This window comes from Vombatus ursinus, unplaced genomic scaffold (assembly GCF_900497805.2).
Source record: "Vombatus ursinus unplaced genomic scaffold, bare-nosed wombat genome assembly UNPS02005236.1, whole genome shotgun sequence".
Lineage (NCBI taxonomy): Eukaryota > Metazoa > Chordata > Mammalia > Diprotodontia > Vombatidae > Vombatus > Vombatus ursinus.
The window spans coordinates 8,524,102-8,540,964 of NW_020945014.1; the positions used below are offsets into that span (position 1 = coordinate 8,524,102).

A 16,863-nucleotide genomic window follows, 5' to 3' on the forward strand; every position below is an offset into this window, starting at 1 on the left:
TTGTTTTTATAGTAGGAGGGTTTTAATAGAAATACACACACACACACGTTAACTTTGCACGAAAAAAGAAAGTGTGCAATTATCATTTATCTATATGTAGTCGAGATTTAGGAAAGTTGCTGAAACACAGAACTTTTTATAAGAACCATTCTATCTCATAGACTGTAAAGTCCAGCCCATACCTAATAAGAACTTCCTCTGTAACCTAATGGTCATCTTGAGGGCAAGAGTGTATTGTGTGGGTAAATATACAAATATAATATATAGAATATAAAAATAATATTTATATATAATATACTACTGTGATAAATTATATATAATATGTAATATATGTATGTATGTGTATATGTATGTATGTGCATATATGTATGTACATTTGTGTGTGTATATATATATACCCTCCCTACATACACATTCCCATATATGTATGGGAATGTATATGTATGTGTGTACGTGTACACATTGATTTGCTTTTTTTTTAAATCTTCAATGTTTAGCACAGTGCCTGACATATAGTATGTGATTAATAAATCAATAAATGTTTGTTGACTTGACTTTGAAGACACCACGCAAGGGGGAACCCCACTACCTTCTGATGTAGCCGATTCCATTTTGGATAATCCTAACCATTAGGAAAAATTTTTTGTCATATTAAGCCTGCTAGCTCTGCTGTCTGAAGGCAATCAGAAGAAATCTAATACCTGTTAAAAATGCCAACACTTCAAATATTTCAACACAGCTATAATATGTACCTTGAAGATTCTCTTCTTTAGACTAAATGTCCCTAGTTCTTGAATCAGTTGTGATATGACACGATCTCCAAGCCCTTCACCATTCTTGCAGCCTTCTTCTGGAAATGCTGTAATCTGCTGCTACCTTCCCTAAAATGTACAGTCCAGAAATAAACACAGTATTCCAAGTATTATTTGACCATGGTGGTGCACATTATAACTATCAAATAGATATGATACTTCTCTTAATGCAGCCTGAAATCTCATTGGCTCTTTTGGCTTCCAAATTGCACTACTAAGTGCTGGACTTCGAGTCAGGAGGACCTGACTTCAAAGCTACCCTCAGATACTTAATAGGTGTGTGATCCTGAGCAAGTCACTTAACCACTGTCTGCTTCAGTTTGCTAATCTGTAAAGTGAGGATAATCATAGTACCTATTTTGGAGAGTTGTATGGATAAAATGAGATAACAAATGTAAAGTACTTTTCAGACCTTAAATAGTTACTTAAATGCTAATTATTGATACTATTTCTATTGACTCATATTGATAAGAATGCTAAAATATAATTAAACAGAGTCCTTCTCTTTTTTAAAAAAAATTTCCTCTTTTATTGTCCTAACTCTTACCATCAGTATTGATATTTTAAGTCCCAAACATTGGAAGCCCCACCATGTCACCATTATAAGCACTTAGCTTGACTTTAAGATATAAGATGATATATACCTGACACCTACAGTATTTGGGCCAGTAGGAACAACTCAATTTCATTCAGAGAAGCTGTTTACAATGTTTTGATTTCTAGAAATTGGAAATGCTTTTAGCCCAAGCAATTTAAAACACACAATAGCATTCCAATTCAATGAATCTGAACTTCTGAAGGCAGTGACTGACAAATGAATTACTCTGTAGCAGCTCCCACAAACTGAGGGTATTTCCTGCTGCATCCAACAGTGTCATCTCCAAGGATGAAATCAGATACTTGGAGATGAAAGGGCTTTTTTTGTCCAACAAGGAAAATAAACAAATGAGAACAGGAAGAAAACAAGAGTTCACTTTATAATTCAATCCCTATCAGTTAGATGCCTGGGTACTGCAATGTGCTTGGATTGGTGAGGGTTTTAACTGGAAAGGTCAATTATCAGGGTGCAATACTAAAGGGGAAGTTGAGAATCTTATAAAGGATACCCTTTCTGGGTCACAATTTCATTCTCTGACAAATGATGGAATTATATTAAATGATCTCTAAAATTGCTTATTTAATACCTAGCATTTACCCAGAACTTTCAGATTTGCAAAACAATTTATGTATGTTGTCTCATTTAATCTTTACAACAACCTGGGTGCTAGGTGCTAATATTATTCCTACTTTACAGAAAGTAAAAGTGAGGCTGAGGGAGGTTAAGGGACTTGACCAGGAACATAGGGCTTTAGATTTATTGTCAGGAGTTTGGGGTTCTAATCTTGTCTCTGGTAATTATTCCCACTGTGGCCATCAACAAGGGTCGATAAATTTCCATTTCCTTATCTGTTAAATAATGTGTGTTGGAATATGTGATTTCTAAGTTCCCATTCAGCTCTGAAACTCCATTGATCCTATAATTCTAGCCAAAACATTCCATGCAATAAAGTTTATAAAATTTATTTTCTTTAAAAGGAAAAGCTAAACACAGTTTTCATTTGGACATGGAAAACCCAGCCAATAGGAAAATGTTCAGAAGATTTCAGCGACTCTGGGGTAGTTGGCTTTGTTTTGTAAGAAGTGGAAAACCTAACAGAGATCATCAGGTCCATCCCTTTGTGGTTGGAAGAGGAAAGCTGGGTCAGGCAGGATTCCTCGGAAAAGAGTGTTTGAGGGCAAGGTTGGGATAGAGGTGGAGTGAATTAGCCACTCATCCCTAAAGTCACCTTTTAGCAGATGAGCCAATTGTACAGAGGAGGCTGCCCCATGCCACAAAGTAATGGCGTAGGCTGCGGTGTGCAGTTGGTAGGTAGAACAGTGCCACCTAGTGGCTGATGTTGAGCAACAAATAAATGAATAACTCTCAAGGCTCCCTTTCTCTTTCCAAAATAGAAAGAAATAAATCTTTTATGGTTATTTAAGGTCGTTTTTACAAACACATAAAAGTCCACAGTGGTGTTCTAAGCAGATTTATGGGGAGTTTATTGAAATGCTTCCCTTGAGTCTTAAGTCCTTCTCCCCACAGCCAAAGTTAACTTATAAAGGGGAAAAAAATGTGGAGTTGCCGGCAGATTGAAAAATAAAAATGTCTCAGAAGAACAGGCACTATTTGCTATTGGTAAACATGTGTATAGCTTCCCCAGGAACGAAAGATAGAATTCCTTGGCACATTAAGTACAGTCCAGGAAAGGTGGAGGTGTTTCTGCATTTACAGCCTCACAGATTCTTAATGATGTCAAAGATCATGTACATCATGTATTTGACCACCCCACTCCACCCCCAGTTGAAGCAAGAATGCCTTAATCATTATCCCTGACAAATAACAGTTACTCAGTCTTGATTTTAATTCTTTCAGTGACAGGAAAGTCACTACCTCAGAAAACAGCCTGTATCCCCATTCTTGAAAAGTTCTAGCTGTTGGGAAGTTCTTAAGTCAAGCAGTCATTGTTTTATGGAATCCTTGATCTTTGCCCATTCCTTGCTAGAAACTGTGGAGACCACAGGTCAGTCAGTCAATAAATATTAAGCACCTAGTATGTGCCAAACACAGTGCTAAGCAGTAGGGATACAAAGAAAGTCAAAAGACGGTCTCTGCCCTCAAGAAACTCACGATCTCCTGGAGAAAGACAGCATATGAAATAGAAACTGTAAAGGTGGGGAAAGACTACATGTGAGGGGGCATGATAAAGTCCAGAGGAGTGTAGCCAGATGGGAAATGATGAGATGGCTGCCCTGAGAAGATCTGGGAGGAGTGCTTTAAGGTCCAATTTCACTCTCTCCAATCAGAGGGAGGGAGGGGCAAGAGAAATATTACATCTAAGGTCTAGTTATCATCATCATATAGGTATAACCAAGAATCTCACTGGGAAAAAGTATAATGTAAATGAAGTGATTAGGTAGCAACAAATAGAGACAAGAGTGATAATGATATGAGGAACTCATTTCTGTTCTAAAAGACAGGCAGCATCCTATAGTTGATAGACCTGGCTTCAGATCCTATCTCTGACATATACTAGCTGCTTGACCTGGACAAATCACTTGATCTCTCAGTGCCCCAGGCAATACTCTAATACTGGTCATTGCAAAAGGGTTTTGCTGATCTTCACTGATAGGAGTTTCCTTCTGAAGAATTTTCCATGACAATGAAACCACAGGTTTAGTTAAAAAAAAAAAAAAAAAACCAAATCATTTCTCTAGCACTTTAAAGTCTTTGAAACTCTTTCTTCATACTTCTAAGGTAGACTGTGCCGATATAATTACTCCCATTTTACAGATAAAGGAAACTGAGGCCCTGTAAGGAAAAGTATTTTTTATTCAAGGTGACACACTCACTAATAAAGCCAGGATACGTAAGCTCTAGACTCTAGAAGGAGAGGAGGAAGGGGTCCTAAAGGCTGGAGAATCTAATCATTTCATTTTCCAGATGAGGAAACTAAAGCTTAATGAAATGGAATGATTTACTTAAGGTCACTCTAGTAATTGACCTAGAATTCTAATCTGAGTCTTCTGAATAGAAAATCAATGTTCTTTCCACTAGTTCCACTATATATTGACTATGGACATTTTATTTTTTAGATTAATTTAATTTTCAGGACCAAAGTTTTTTGTCCTCCCCACCACCTGTGAAAGAAAAACATTAAAAAAAATCATATTAAATATATGCATAGTGAAACAAATTTCCATATTGGCCATGCCCCAAAAATAATTTTAAAAATATGCCCAAGCTGCACTGAATATTTCAGTGATTTATTGAAATTGTATATAGTCATTGTGTTGATCAGAGTTCCTAAGTCTTTCACAATTGTTTCTCTTTACGATATTCTTGTTATTGTTTAAATTATTCTGGTTCTGGTCACTTTTCTGTAGATTAGTCCATGCATGCCTTTACAAGTTTCTATGAAACTCTCACTTTCATCATTTCATATAGTACAATACTATTCCATCACATTCATACACCATAATTTTTTCAGCCATTTCCCAGTTATTGTACATCCTCTTAGATTCTGATTCTTTACCACCACAGAAGAGCTGTTATAAATATATTTGATCTCTTTGTGGCAAAGTCTTAGTTTTAGTATCTCTGGGTCAAAGAATCTGCATAGTTTAATAGCTGTTGTTGTATCCTAGACTATTAAACTGGCAGGAACCTTAGAGATCACCTAATTCTTACTCCATCCATTTTACAAATTGGAAAACTGAGACTCAGAGATATGGAATGACTTGCCTGACATTACATATCTAGTAAACAAGATTTTGAGGCCTTTTAGTTGACCATCCCTTCAGATCTTCAAACAGAAGCTGTATAATCTTTTGTTGGGTTTGCTGTAGGGTAGATTCCTGTGCAGACAAGGATTAGAAGAATGTGATATAATCTAACAAACATTTACTAAACCCTTGTTAGTTGTAAGCATTTTGTAAGGTTCTGATGACTATAAACTTTATATTGTTTGATGTTATTTTTTAATTATAGCCTGATGCCATATTATAAGGACAGGACTCCGATAGGGAGTCATTTAAACTAAATAGTCCTAACGCCCATAGAAACACATAGGAAAAACATTCGTTTATATTTTTCCACGGTTAATTCTGTATCAGGCAGATGAGGCTTCTAGTTGTTTAATGGGATGAACTCTTGACTACTACAGGGGCTTTGAGTCATTTTCCTTATGCTGAGTTAATTATCCCATCAGTTTGTGACCTCGATAAAGAAACTCCCCCTACCCAAACTTCATCCAAACCTGGTATCAATAAAGAAACTTGAAAGCTTTTCCTCCACACCTGGGCCTGATTAGGAATGCCCCCTCATATATCTGGTTCTGATTACCACACCCATTTGAGGGCATATAATCTTTCCACCTGAACTCCAACGTTGAACGTGTTCCCTCCCCAACATGACTCCTCCACCCTCCAGCTGGGGTGAGTTTCTCGTGTGTGGAGCCAAGCCTCTGTCTGTTTATATTGCTCTAGGGTGTATACGTGATTTATTTGCCTGCATGCTGCATCACATAACAATAAAGGTCATGATTGCATCATTTCCTAAGTATAAATTTTCTAGAAACCCCAAATGCAGGTATTTGCTTTAACATGAGCAAATGTACAAAGACAGAATATAAATAAAACAGCTCCTGCCCTCCAAGACATTACATTCAAATAGAAAGAATGCTGGAGATGGAATTAAGAGACCTGGGTTTCAGTCTTCCTCTCAAAATTTACTACCTGTGTGATCTTGCCAAATCACTTAATCTTGCTGGACCACTGTTCTCTCATTTCTCAAATTAGAGGGTGGGATGAAATGGTCTCTGGTGTCCCTTCAAATTCTGGATCTAGGATGCTAAGATCTTAAGGGATTCACTTTTCTCTATCTCAGCTTCCTCTTCTGTTAAATGGAGGGATTGGACTTAGCGAGATGACCCTCACCTCTGCACAATGCCAGCTAAATCTTATGACCTGTGACTTCCAAACTTGGGAGTCTTTCACTCTACCAATCTTGGTGAAAAAATGGAGTAAGGGTTTTTGTTTGTTTGCTTTGGAGTAGTTAAGGATCTTAACTTAGAGAAAACTTCGTGGCAAAGTTGGGACCAGTAGGGTTTGGTGTCTTGACTTATGATTCCTTTTCCCCCCAGCTGATGAACAACCCTGAGAAGATAGCTGAGCAGATAAGCAAGGATCTCACTTGGCTTTGCTCCCATCTCTTGGAACTATGGACCCAGTTCCTGGAAGTGGTGTCGCTGAACCCTGAAGTCACAATGTATCTCAACAAGGAGCACCATGCTCTAAGGGTAAGGAGAGAAAATAGTTTTGTGAATTCCTTCTATGTATCCACCAGTAATTTTTAGGTCCTAGAAGCTGAAAGGAGACACACACTGAATTGGTCTCATTGAAATCCACGGGCCCCAGCATGGGAAATACAGTTGGGGACTGCCATTTTAGAAAGGAAATGGGATATTATAGGCAAAATATTAGAATAGTCATCATGTTTCTGTCTTCTTAAACTGCCCTGTGTTTGAAAAAGGACTCACTGTGACTTTTGGTTGGTTTTCTCATTCAGAATTTGGTTTGGCAGTTTTGTTTTTTTTTTAGTTGTAGAGAGGATGGGTTCAGAGAGCTTGGCAAACTTGCTGGCTTCATTCTGTCATCTTGGCTCTGCCCCCCGGAATGAATTTCTTCTAAAGTTTCCTTGGCATATGTTTATTCAGTCTCTATTTATAGCTAAGGTCAAGAACAACTCTTTTTTTTTCTTCACTTACACAGTACTTTTCCTATTTTCCAGGAGCTTTTGAAGGTTATAGCTAGCGATTCAAAAATCACATCTACTGGTTCTCTCAGTACCTTGGGATATAGCTTGTCCAGGCCCGATTGCTTAAACTCGTTGAGGGAAAGGAGATGTTCTATTCACTAACTCCTCATTTATCATGGGTTTCAATTCCTTGTTAAACATTTAAATTAATTTTGTTTCCTATATGAATATTGTTCTACTTCATATAGAAAACTGAAATAAATAGTTGAGCAGTTCTGCCTTTTAAAATCACTAAGCCATCCCTCCATTTTTCCCCTTCTTTGATCTTCCTTTTGCCTTAAAATAGCCTAAAGAAGTCCTTTTTACATGCAGTATTTTAACACCTACAATAAGATGGAGATTGGTTATAAATAAGCATTGTTGAGTCACATATGATTAATGAATAAAAACTGCTCCAAGACCCCAAGCCCACAAGGAAGAAAAATAGAAGAAAAACAAAGAAAGAACAATAAAAAGTACAGAAAGAAGCACTGCTCTGGAGAAAGAACATGCTTGCAAGCCCAGTTTGCTCCTCAAAAAGGAGATCACAGGTCACATGATATAACTGTGTATACTAGACTCCTAAAAAGGCTCTCTGCTCCCATCCCCTCCCAAGGAAGAAAATGCCTCTTGGACGGTAGAACATAGAACATTAGAGCATCAAAGAATCTCAGATTTCAGCTCAGTCAGCACCCTGATTTATCAAACAAAGGAACTGAAGCCCAGAGGAGGAAAACTAAGGATTAACACAGTGAGCCAACATTAGAGTCAGGACCCCTGTTTCATAAATTGTGGTACAGGGATATTTCTGTTACAAAGCACCCCCCCCCCCAAAAAAAAGTACACATCACCACATCCCCCAGGTTGAAAGGGATGGAGAATAAAAGGGGCATATTGGTGTCTCCCAAAGATACATTTCTGTAAGTACTGTTGTCACTCCTCAGATCAACATAAATGATCGATTGGGAACATTTAAATGATCGGTAAAAGGTTATACGAAAAGGTTTAGCTAACCAAAATGTCCATTTTGGGAGAACTCCTAGGTTTAAAATAATTTATCACTTTCTTTCCTAGGTCAGAAGATTTTCAGAGGCTTTCTTCTACATGGAACATCAGAAGCTTTCTGTCCTGACATTTCAGGAAAGTGTGTAAGTAGTTTTATGCCCTCAAATTATACACACACACACACACGCATAGACACATGCACATATACACACACATATATACATATAGGTATAAACACCTATGTATTTGTGTATATATGTATAGGTACACATGTTTACACATAAATGATTTGTATATATAATATAAAACATATATTGTGTATAACATAAAATAGATTAAATATAAGATTTATATATATATATATACACACATATACTTATATGTACATATTTGTATTGATTTACCAGTTCATCTAAAACACTTACACCAAGATTCTGCTGCATGTTTTCCCATGTCCTACAGACTGAGGGAGCATAGCTTCATAAAATAAAGCATAGCCTCTCCCTTCAAGGAAATTATAACCTAGCACAGGAGAGAAGATATGTACACAGATGATAATGTCGATTAGAATGATATAGGTACAAAAAGAAAGGCACACACTATTGTGAAAGAAATAGATGTTGAAAATATTATTTCTGCCTGAAGAGAGAAATCAGAGAAGGCTTCATGAAAGAGGTGGCATGTCAAGGGTGTGCTGGGTCCAGCTCAAACCAGCTCATGAGAACCAATTCTTAAATTTTTAGTGTGAAAATTTTCATCTCAGAAATCAGCAAAAACTACAAATCAGGGCTTGATTTATTGTTTTGTTGATTATCTTAATTTAAGAAAGTGATGGAAAAATGTTAATAGTGCAAATTGAACTTAAAAATATGTCCTGTGTGTATGCATGTATATATGTATGTATACATATATGTGTGTGTATTTTTCCTGAAGCACTACTTGTTAACAAGCACACCAATGATTTTACTAGATGCAAGTATTAAGGAAGAGGATTATATGTGATTTCAATGATACAGCCAAAGACTCCAAAATAAGGAAGTTAATTGTGAATGTTCTCGGTCAGGAGAATATAAACACAAGTAATATGAGATAAATTTCCAAATGGTGGATTGGATCCGAACTGGAGAGAGTCACTAATGTCAGAATCATTCGCTTACACATTTATATATCGGAGGGACACAAACAGAGCTATAGGTTAGCAACTATATGCATGACAGATTGGAAGATGCAGAGACTGGTGGTAAAGAGGTAAGGCAGCTAATAAAATAGTCCAAAGTAAAAATGTTGAAAACCTGAACTAGGTTCATCAAAAAAAAATGTAGTTTTAATTATTCAAGGATATTTGTTTCTTCATCTCTTACTATGCAAGATCTGAGTTTGCCTTCCCCCCTCCACGAATCTGTCTTTCTTTCCTTTCCTGGAAAGATTCCAACAAATATTTCACAGGAGGAAGCTGAGTGGGTGGCATACAAGCCAAACATATTTATCAGATTTAACATAATTCTACAGAACTAAATAAAAGAGAATTGTTCCTTTCCCTAGAACCATGCCCACTATTCTTTAAAGAATAATTTAGAAGCAAGTAGTGGGGCAGATTTATCTATGTAGGAGCACTAAAGTACTCAGTATCTTGCTAAACTAATTTAGCTTAAGAATTGAGAAGAACCCTAGTTATGAATGCAAATGACTGTCCTTTTTCCTCCTCTTTTATAAAGTAAAAAATGGAAAACATCATCAAGGTTGCAGGGTGGGACATAGAATAATGTGGAGAATGGAATCGGGATATTGGTGATTCTCAAAGACGCTTTTCTTCTCTGCTAAGTACTGATCTTACTCCTCAAGTCAACATGAATAATCAAATAGGAACATTTAATTAATTCACTAATTAATTAAATGTTCAGTAAAGTCATGTTTTTAAATAATATTTTGTTTTCCCCCAATTATATAAAAAAATTTTTTTACATTTTTTTTAAAGTTTTGAGTTCCAAATTCTATCTTCTCTCTCCTCTCCCATGTCTACCCCTCCAAAAAAAGTGTCTTCTACCCTCTTCCTCTTATTCTTCCTGTTATCCCCTCTCTTTTTCTTCCTTTTCTCTTATTTTTATTATCCCAAAATCTTATAATAACACAAAGAGAAAGAACCTTGGAATATAGAATGTGAGGGAACATAGTACAATGGAAAAGGCATTGGCTGTACATAGGACCTAGCTTCGAAAACTGCCTCTGACATTTGCTACCTGTGTGACTTTGTGCACATTACTTCATTTCCCTAAATCTAAGGTTTCTCATTTGTGCAATGAAAGAGTTAGATCAAATGACCTCTGATTTCTCTTCAAGATCTAGATCTGTGATCCTAATGTCAGAACCTGGAATATTAGAGCCCAAAGAGATATTAGAGATAATCCAGGCTCCAAGCTTCTACAATACAAAACTATTGCCAAATGTAGCATACCTAACTGCTGGTTATGTCCCACCTGAGATTTTTAACCATTTTTTAAAAAAGCCTAATTAGTGTGCGTACATGAATTAGTATCCCAGGGGAGACTAACCACCTGCCTTCTACCACAATTGTGGAATTGACTATTGCCAGGCATCATTTTAGCAAACTTGGAAATGATTAGTGATGGTAATGATAACAAAGTGACAGCTTGGTGTAACAGATAGAGAGCTAGACCTGGAGGCGGGAAGACCTGAGTTCAGGTCCCACCTGTGACATAAACTAGCTATGTGATGATGGGCAAACCACTTAATTGCTAAATACTGTAGGAAATTTTCTAAGATTATGAGTTAGGAACTAACTTTATTCTCAAACAGTAGTTCTCTTTAACAATGGCCTCAAGTTGCTTCCTCAACTCTCAATTGTAAAAAAAGTCACTTAGCCCACACAGATGGATAATTGATCATGTCACCTGCCATTGAAAAACCTTAACTATCTCTTGTGTGATCTAGTTCTCTCATTAAAAAAAAAAATGGGGAGGGGGGCAGCTAGGTGGTGCAGTGGATAGAGCACCGGCCCTGGAGTCAGGAGGACCCGAGTTCAAATCCAGCCTCAGACACTTGACACTTACTAGCTGTGTGACCCAGGGCAAGTCACTTAACCCCATTACTTATCAAAAAACAAAACAAAAAAAATGGGGAAACTGAGACCAAAAGTAGTGATAGGGCTTGCACAGGGTCACATTATAATATTAGGATCAGATTATAAAGATGGTCCCAGACTCCTTGACTCTATCCCACATCCTTTCACTACCACAATTTGCAAAATAAGAATACAACAATAAAGAACATCATCCTTTCTCAATGATTTATCCAGCAAGAGATCACTGATCATTTGTAAAGGTGTATCTGGTTTTGTTCCTAAAAAAATCCTCTATTGTTTTCCTCTTCCAGCATGCTTCAGTCACTCTAAAAGTGAATTAAGATGAAATCTGTCTAAATACAGTTTAGAAAATGTGGAAATTTGTCCATCATTTAAAACCAAATCTTTCAAGTGATATTTAAAACATTAATTTCACCTTATGCATATACTCTCAGTTTCTCTTTCTCCCTCTTCCTCCTCATTCCCTTCTTTTTATTCTTCTTGTTCCTTCTCTCCTTCTCCATCTGTCTCTGTCTTTGTCTTTGTCTCTCTCTACCCCTTTCTCCTCTTTTTCTGTCTCCCTGTACTCTCACTCTGCTTCTCTCTGTCTTTCTCTCTATTTCTGTCTCTTTGTCTCTATCTCTATATCTCTGTGTGCCTCTTTCTGTCTCTCCCTGTCTCTGTCTCTGTTTTTGCATCTTTTGGTCTCTGGCTCTCTCTTTCTGTCTTTTTCTCTGTTGCTCTCTTTATCTCTGTCTCTCTGTTTCTCTGTCTCTATCTCTCTATGTCTCCCTCTGTATCTCTTTCTTCTCTCTCTCTCTCTGTCTTTTTCTGTCTCTCTCTCTCTTCTTCCTCCTCCTTCTCCTTCTCCTCTTCAGTGACATAGAAGTTATTACTTCAAGATAGATAATAAAGGACAGTTTTCATTTTTAGGAAATTCTTTCTTCTGTCAAAGTCTGCCTCCCTGTTTGCATCCGGTGCCATCTCCAGTTGTCCTGATATCATGTCACTGGACCCAGATGGCTGTGGAGGAAAAAGTGAGACTAGTGACTTTGCACAGCCCTCCTTCGCTTAAATCCAATTCACTTGCAAGTCTTGGCTTCACCTTCTTTATGTCATGGTCCTCTTCAAGAACAAAGGACAAACAACAAGAAGAAAGCTTCCTGGTATTTCTGTCCTTCTGCCTGATGGATTCTACCTTTGAATTCACACAAATTAAGACCCACCCTTCTATGACAAAACAGCCATTTGAAGACAGCTAACATGTGCCCCAAGCCTTCTACACTCTAGGTTAGCACTTTTCAAAGTTTTGATCTTAAGTCCCCATCACATTCTTAAAATTTCCTGAGAACCCCAAAGATTTCTTACTTATGAGGACTATAGCTATTGATATTTACTGCAGCAGAAATTAAAACATTTGAATGATACAGTGAACATAGTTTTGACCTCACAGACCTGAAAGGGTCTCAGGGATCGCTATACCACGGTTTGAAAACTGTTGGCCTTTGGTGAAACCTCCTCAACTTCTTCCACAGATAATCATAACCCATGATTTTAGCCCCCTTCCTATCATGCTCTCCATCTTCTGAGTTCTCACCTACTTGTCAGCGTCTCCCCACAACCACAGTGTGGTACATAGAATTCATCTGACAGTACAGGTTTACAACAGGACTGCCATCTCCCTCACTATGGTTGTGATGCTTCAATGAAGGCAATACTAGTTCTTCTCAACTGTATCATACTGTCGACTCCACTCAAATACCCAGGTGTTTTTCATAATAATAATTGTCCCTCCATGTTGCCTCCACCATCTATCTACCTGTGCATTCAATGTATTTTAAACTCAAATAGAGACATTTACATGTGTACATTATATTTAATCTTATTCAATCCAGACCATGGCTCACACCTGCCAAGACTTGGTGGAAATAGGGGAGGAGGTCTTTATTCTGACATTCAGTGGATTAGGGCTTACTGGAAAAGCAAACATGCTCAAAAAGTTAGAATAAGGGGCAGCTAGGTGGCACAGGGGATAGAGCACCGGCCCTGGAGTCAGGAGGACCTGAGTTCAAAGCCGGCCTCAGACGCTTGATACTTACTAGCTGTGTGACTCTGGGCATTGCCTAGGCAAAAAAAAAAAAAAAAAAAGTTAGAATAAATGTTATATACCCCAAATGCCTTAAATAAATCAGGCCCAATGCAATGAAAATACGACCTGTATCAAGTATCTTTAGGGTTATAGTAGTAGAAAAGGAGCTCCAAGATTTAACATTTCCATAGTTTATCCATGGTTCTATAGAGGATATGTACACATACTTTGTGGTATCTTGTTAGATTGTACAAATTATCTCTTGTGATATACATAAATGCATATATTTAAATAGTATATGCATATTAAAATGTTAGATTAGTTTGTGTTGTGTTGCCTTGGATTATATATTTATTTGCAACTTCAGATTTTTAAAGTGTTTTCTGGGGCACTGAAAGGTTAACTGATGTGTTCAGCTTCACATGGGCAGTACATATCAGAAGAAGGACTTCACTGAGGTTTTCCTGTTTCCAAGGCTATTCCCCTTAAACCATAATGCCTACTGCAGCCCACCCCTCCTTTCCTTCTTTTTGCTTGCTCTATCTCCTCTCCGCCTCCATGCTCTAACCCCTAAAATTATTATTCCATTTTAGGTGTTTAGGATAGGATAGACTGGTGATTACCTTGATAAAGAAAATACCTAGATGAAGAAGCTCCCTCCACCGACACAGGTCTCCATTTTTCTGCAGTTTGCTCAGAGTCGTTCAGCCAGCTAGTGTGTGTCAGAAATGGGATATTGGTGTAGGGGAATGCACACACATTTACATATATACACATATGTATATGTACTCATGTATCTCTATGTGTGTATATATACACGTATGTATACATGTAGAGCATATACAATTACTTTCAAGTCCTTATCTGTAGGAAAGGAAGAAAAGGGAAGGGAAGGGAAAGGAAGGGGAGGGGAGGGGAGGGAAGGGGAGGGGAAGGAAGAGACATTCGTATAGTGCCTACTTCATGGCAGGCACTATGCTAAGTGCTTTACAAAATATCTCATTTGATCCTCATAACAACCCGGAAAGGTATGTGCTATTATTATCCTTATTTTTATAGCTGAGGAAACTGAGGCAGGTAGCAGTTAAGTGACTTGCCCAGGGTCACACAGCTTAAGTTAAGTGTCTGAAGCTGGATTTGAACTAAGATCTTTCTGACTTCAGGTCCAATGCTCTATCTACTGAATCATCTAGTCATCTATATGAATGGACATTCCTGTAATTTTATCAGCGCAGGGAAAACCATGATCCATGTTGTACTACAAAGAGCACTGAAGGATTATGGGATTTGAAGTACAAAGACCTGGATTCAAATCCTTAGCTCTACCAGTCATTAACTTCCTAACTTTAGGAAAGTTACCTAACCTCTGTAGATTTCATTTCTTTCTTTCTTTTCTTTTTTTTGGGGGGGTTAGGCAATGGGGTTAAGTGACTTGCCCAGGGTCACACAGCTAGTGAATGTTATGTGTCTGAGACAGGATTTGAACTCATGTGCTCCTGAATCCAGGGCTGGTGCTCTATCCACTGTGCCACCTAGCCACCCCATGTAGATTTCATTTCTAAAATGAAGGAGTTGGTTCAACTGATTGACATCTAAGGTCCTTTCCCACTCCATAGCTTTGATTCTGTTGATTCCTGCTGTGGAAACCCCTCTTTCCAGTGCAGATAGGCAAACTTATATGTAATGTATTGCCTTCTGTGAAATACATGAAAATAAGATGCCCAGAACTTAACCTTAATGAACTTTTAAACAAAATAGAAACTAAAGTCAAATTTGCCCCTAAGCAGCACAAAGTAGCCTTGACACAGTAACTTCTAAAGTTACACCTAAAGTCATTTTTCGTATCTCTTTGAGGTGCAGGGATGACTCTGGTTATTGAAAGTAACAGGTAACAAAGTAACAACCATCTATTAAGAGCCTACCATGTACCAGGCATTGTGCCAAGTGCTGGAAAATTAATATCTCATTTGATCTTCATAATAACCCTGTGGCATAGGTGCTGCTGCTGCCATTTTACAGATGATGAAACTGAGGCAATTTGTGGTTAAGTGACTTGTCCACTGTTGCATAGCTAGTAAGTGCCTGAGGTTGGATTTGAACTCAGGTTTCTTAACTCCAGGCCCAGTGCTTTATAGGTTTTATCCAGCCTACCTGCATTATCAGGTCGTGTGCTCTGACAAGTCTTCTGAAGATGGAAAGCTTCAGGTGCTCTGCATATATCACTAGCACCTTCCCCTCTCCTCCTCCAGTTCTCCTCCTCCAGTTCCCCCCCAACACACACACATCCTCAAACAGTATGTTTCTACTTCGGACTAAATTGGCTTTTGAATATGCCAGCTAAGACTAATGCATTCCCTTTGCTGACAACCTTCTGTATATACCTTAATTGCATACATAGCTCTCCAAATGATTGATGTATATAATTACCCTATTTGCATTCATGAATAGTGGCTAGAGTTTACCAAACTCTTCTGTTCTGCATGCAAAAGTGGAAATTTGCATGCATATAGAATTTCAGATTTCAGTCAGGTAAGGCAGTGAGCAGTGGTTTAGAACAATTGAGGGGCAGCTAGGTGGCCCAGTGGATAGAGCACCGGCCCTGGAGTCAGGAGGACCCGAGTTCAAATCCGGCCTCAGACCAAACATTTGACACTTACTAGCTGTGTGACCCTGGGCAAGTCACATAACCCCAGTTGCCTTAATAAATATATGTGTGTGTGTGTGTGTGTGTGTGTGTGTGTGTGTATGGAGAGAGAGAGAGAGAGAACAACTGAAACACACCAATGGTATGTCTGCATGTAGATAGGATCTTATGGGTGAATTGGAATAATCCTCATCAAAAATTCTAATCCATTCACATTGAATATCATCTTTAAAATGGGGATAATAATACATTTTTTTTTCAAAAGCTACCTCTCAGGCATATGAATAAAGTGCTTTGTTGTCTACAAAGAACTATATAGGTATAAGCTAATTTTGTTCAATTGTGTAAATTAATTATCTACTATGGAAAGAATAAGGTGATTGGGGGAGGATTGAAAGTTTAGATAAGGTATTGTTCTCACTCTTGTGAAGCTTGCTGCTTAGTAGGTGTATTATATGCCTACTAATAACTTTAATACAAATAAACACATAAAATCATTAGAAGAGGACAAATAAAATTCCATGTAAGGTCCAAGGCAATCTGGGACAATATCATGGGGAAGACCAATAACGGTGAAATTTTTGTTAACTAATGGTTAATTACCAATAATGGTATGAGTTCAGCTGACTTGAGTCAAGCCAAGAAATCTTTGTTAAATACTTGCCATATGCTCTCTAGCATATAGAAGAAGTTGAAGACATTGTGAACAAAACTTTATTGAGCACTTGTTAGGAGTCTTAAGTCAAAGGCTGGATGATAACTTATTGGGTACATTGCTGAGGCTGTGCTTGGAGGGGGTAGAGGTTAGAATGGATGGATGCTTAGGGCTCTTCTAACTCTGAAATTCTCAAGAAATTC

General features: G+C 37.8%; 1 protein-coding gene across 1 annotated transcript in view; it reads left to right on the plus strand.

The window, feature by feature from the left end:
* FAM135B (family with sequence similarity 135 member B) overlaps nt 1–16,863 on the plus strand; it is a 312,399-nt gene that overhangs the window by 258,150 nt on the left and 37,386 nt on the right. Inside the window, exons 9-10 of the mRNA XM_027845146.1 lie at nt 6,536–6,691; nt 8,263–8,336. Of these exons, the coding sequence (XP_027700947.1) occupies nt 6,536–6,691; nt 8,263–8,336 (230 nt within the window). The remainder of the gene's footprint in view (nt 1–6,535; nt 6,692–8,262; nt 8,337–16,863) is intronic.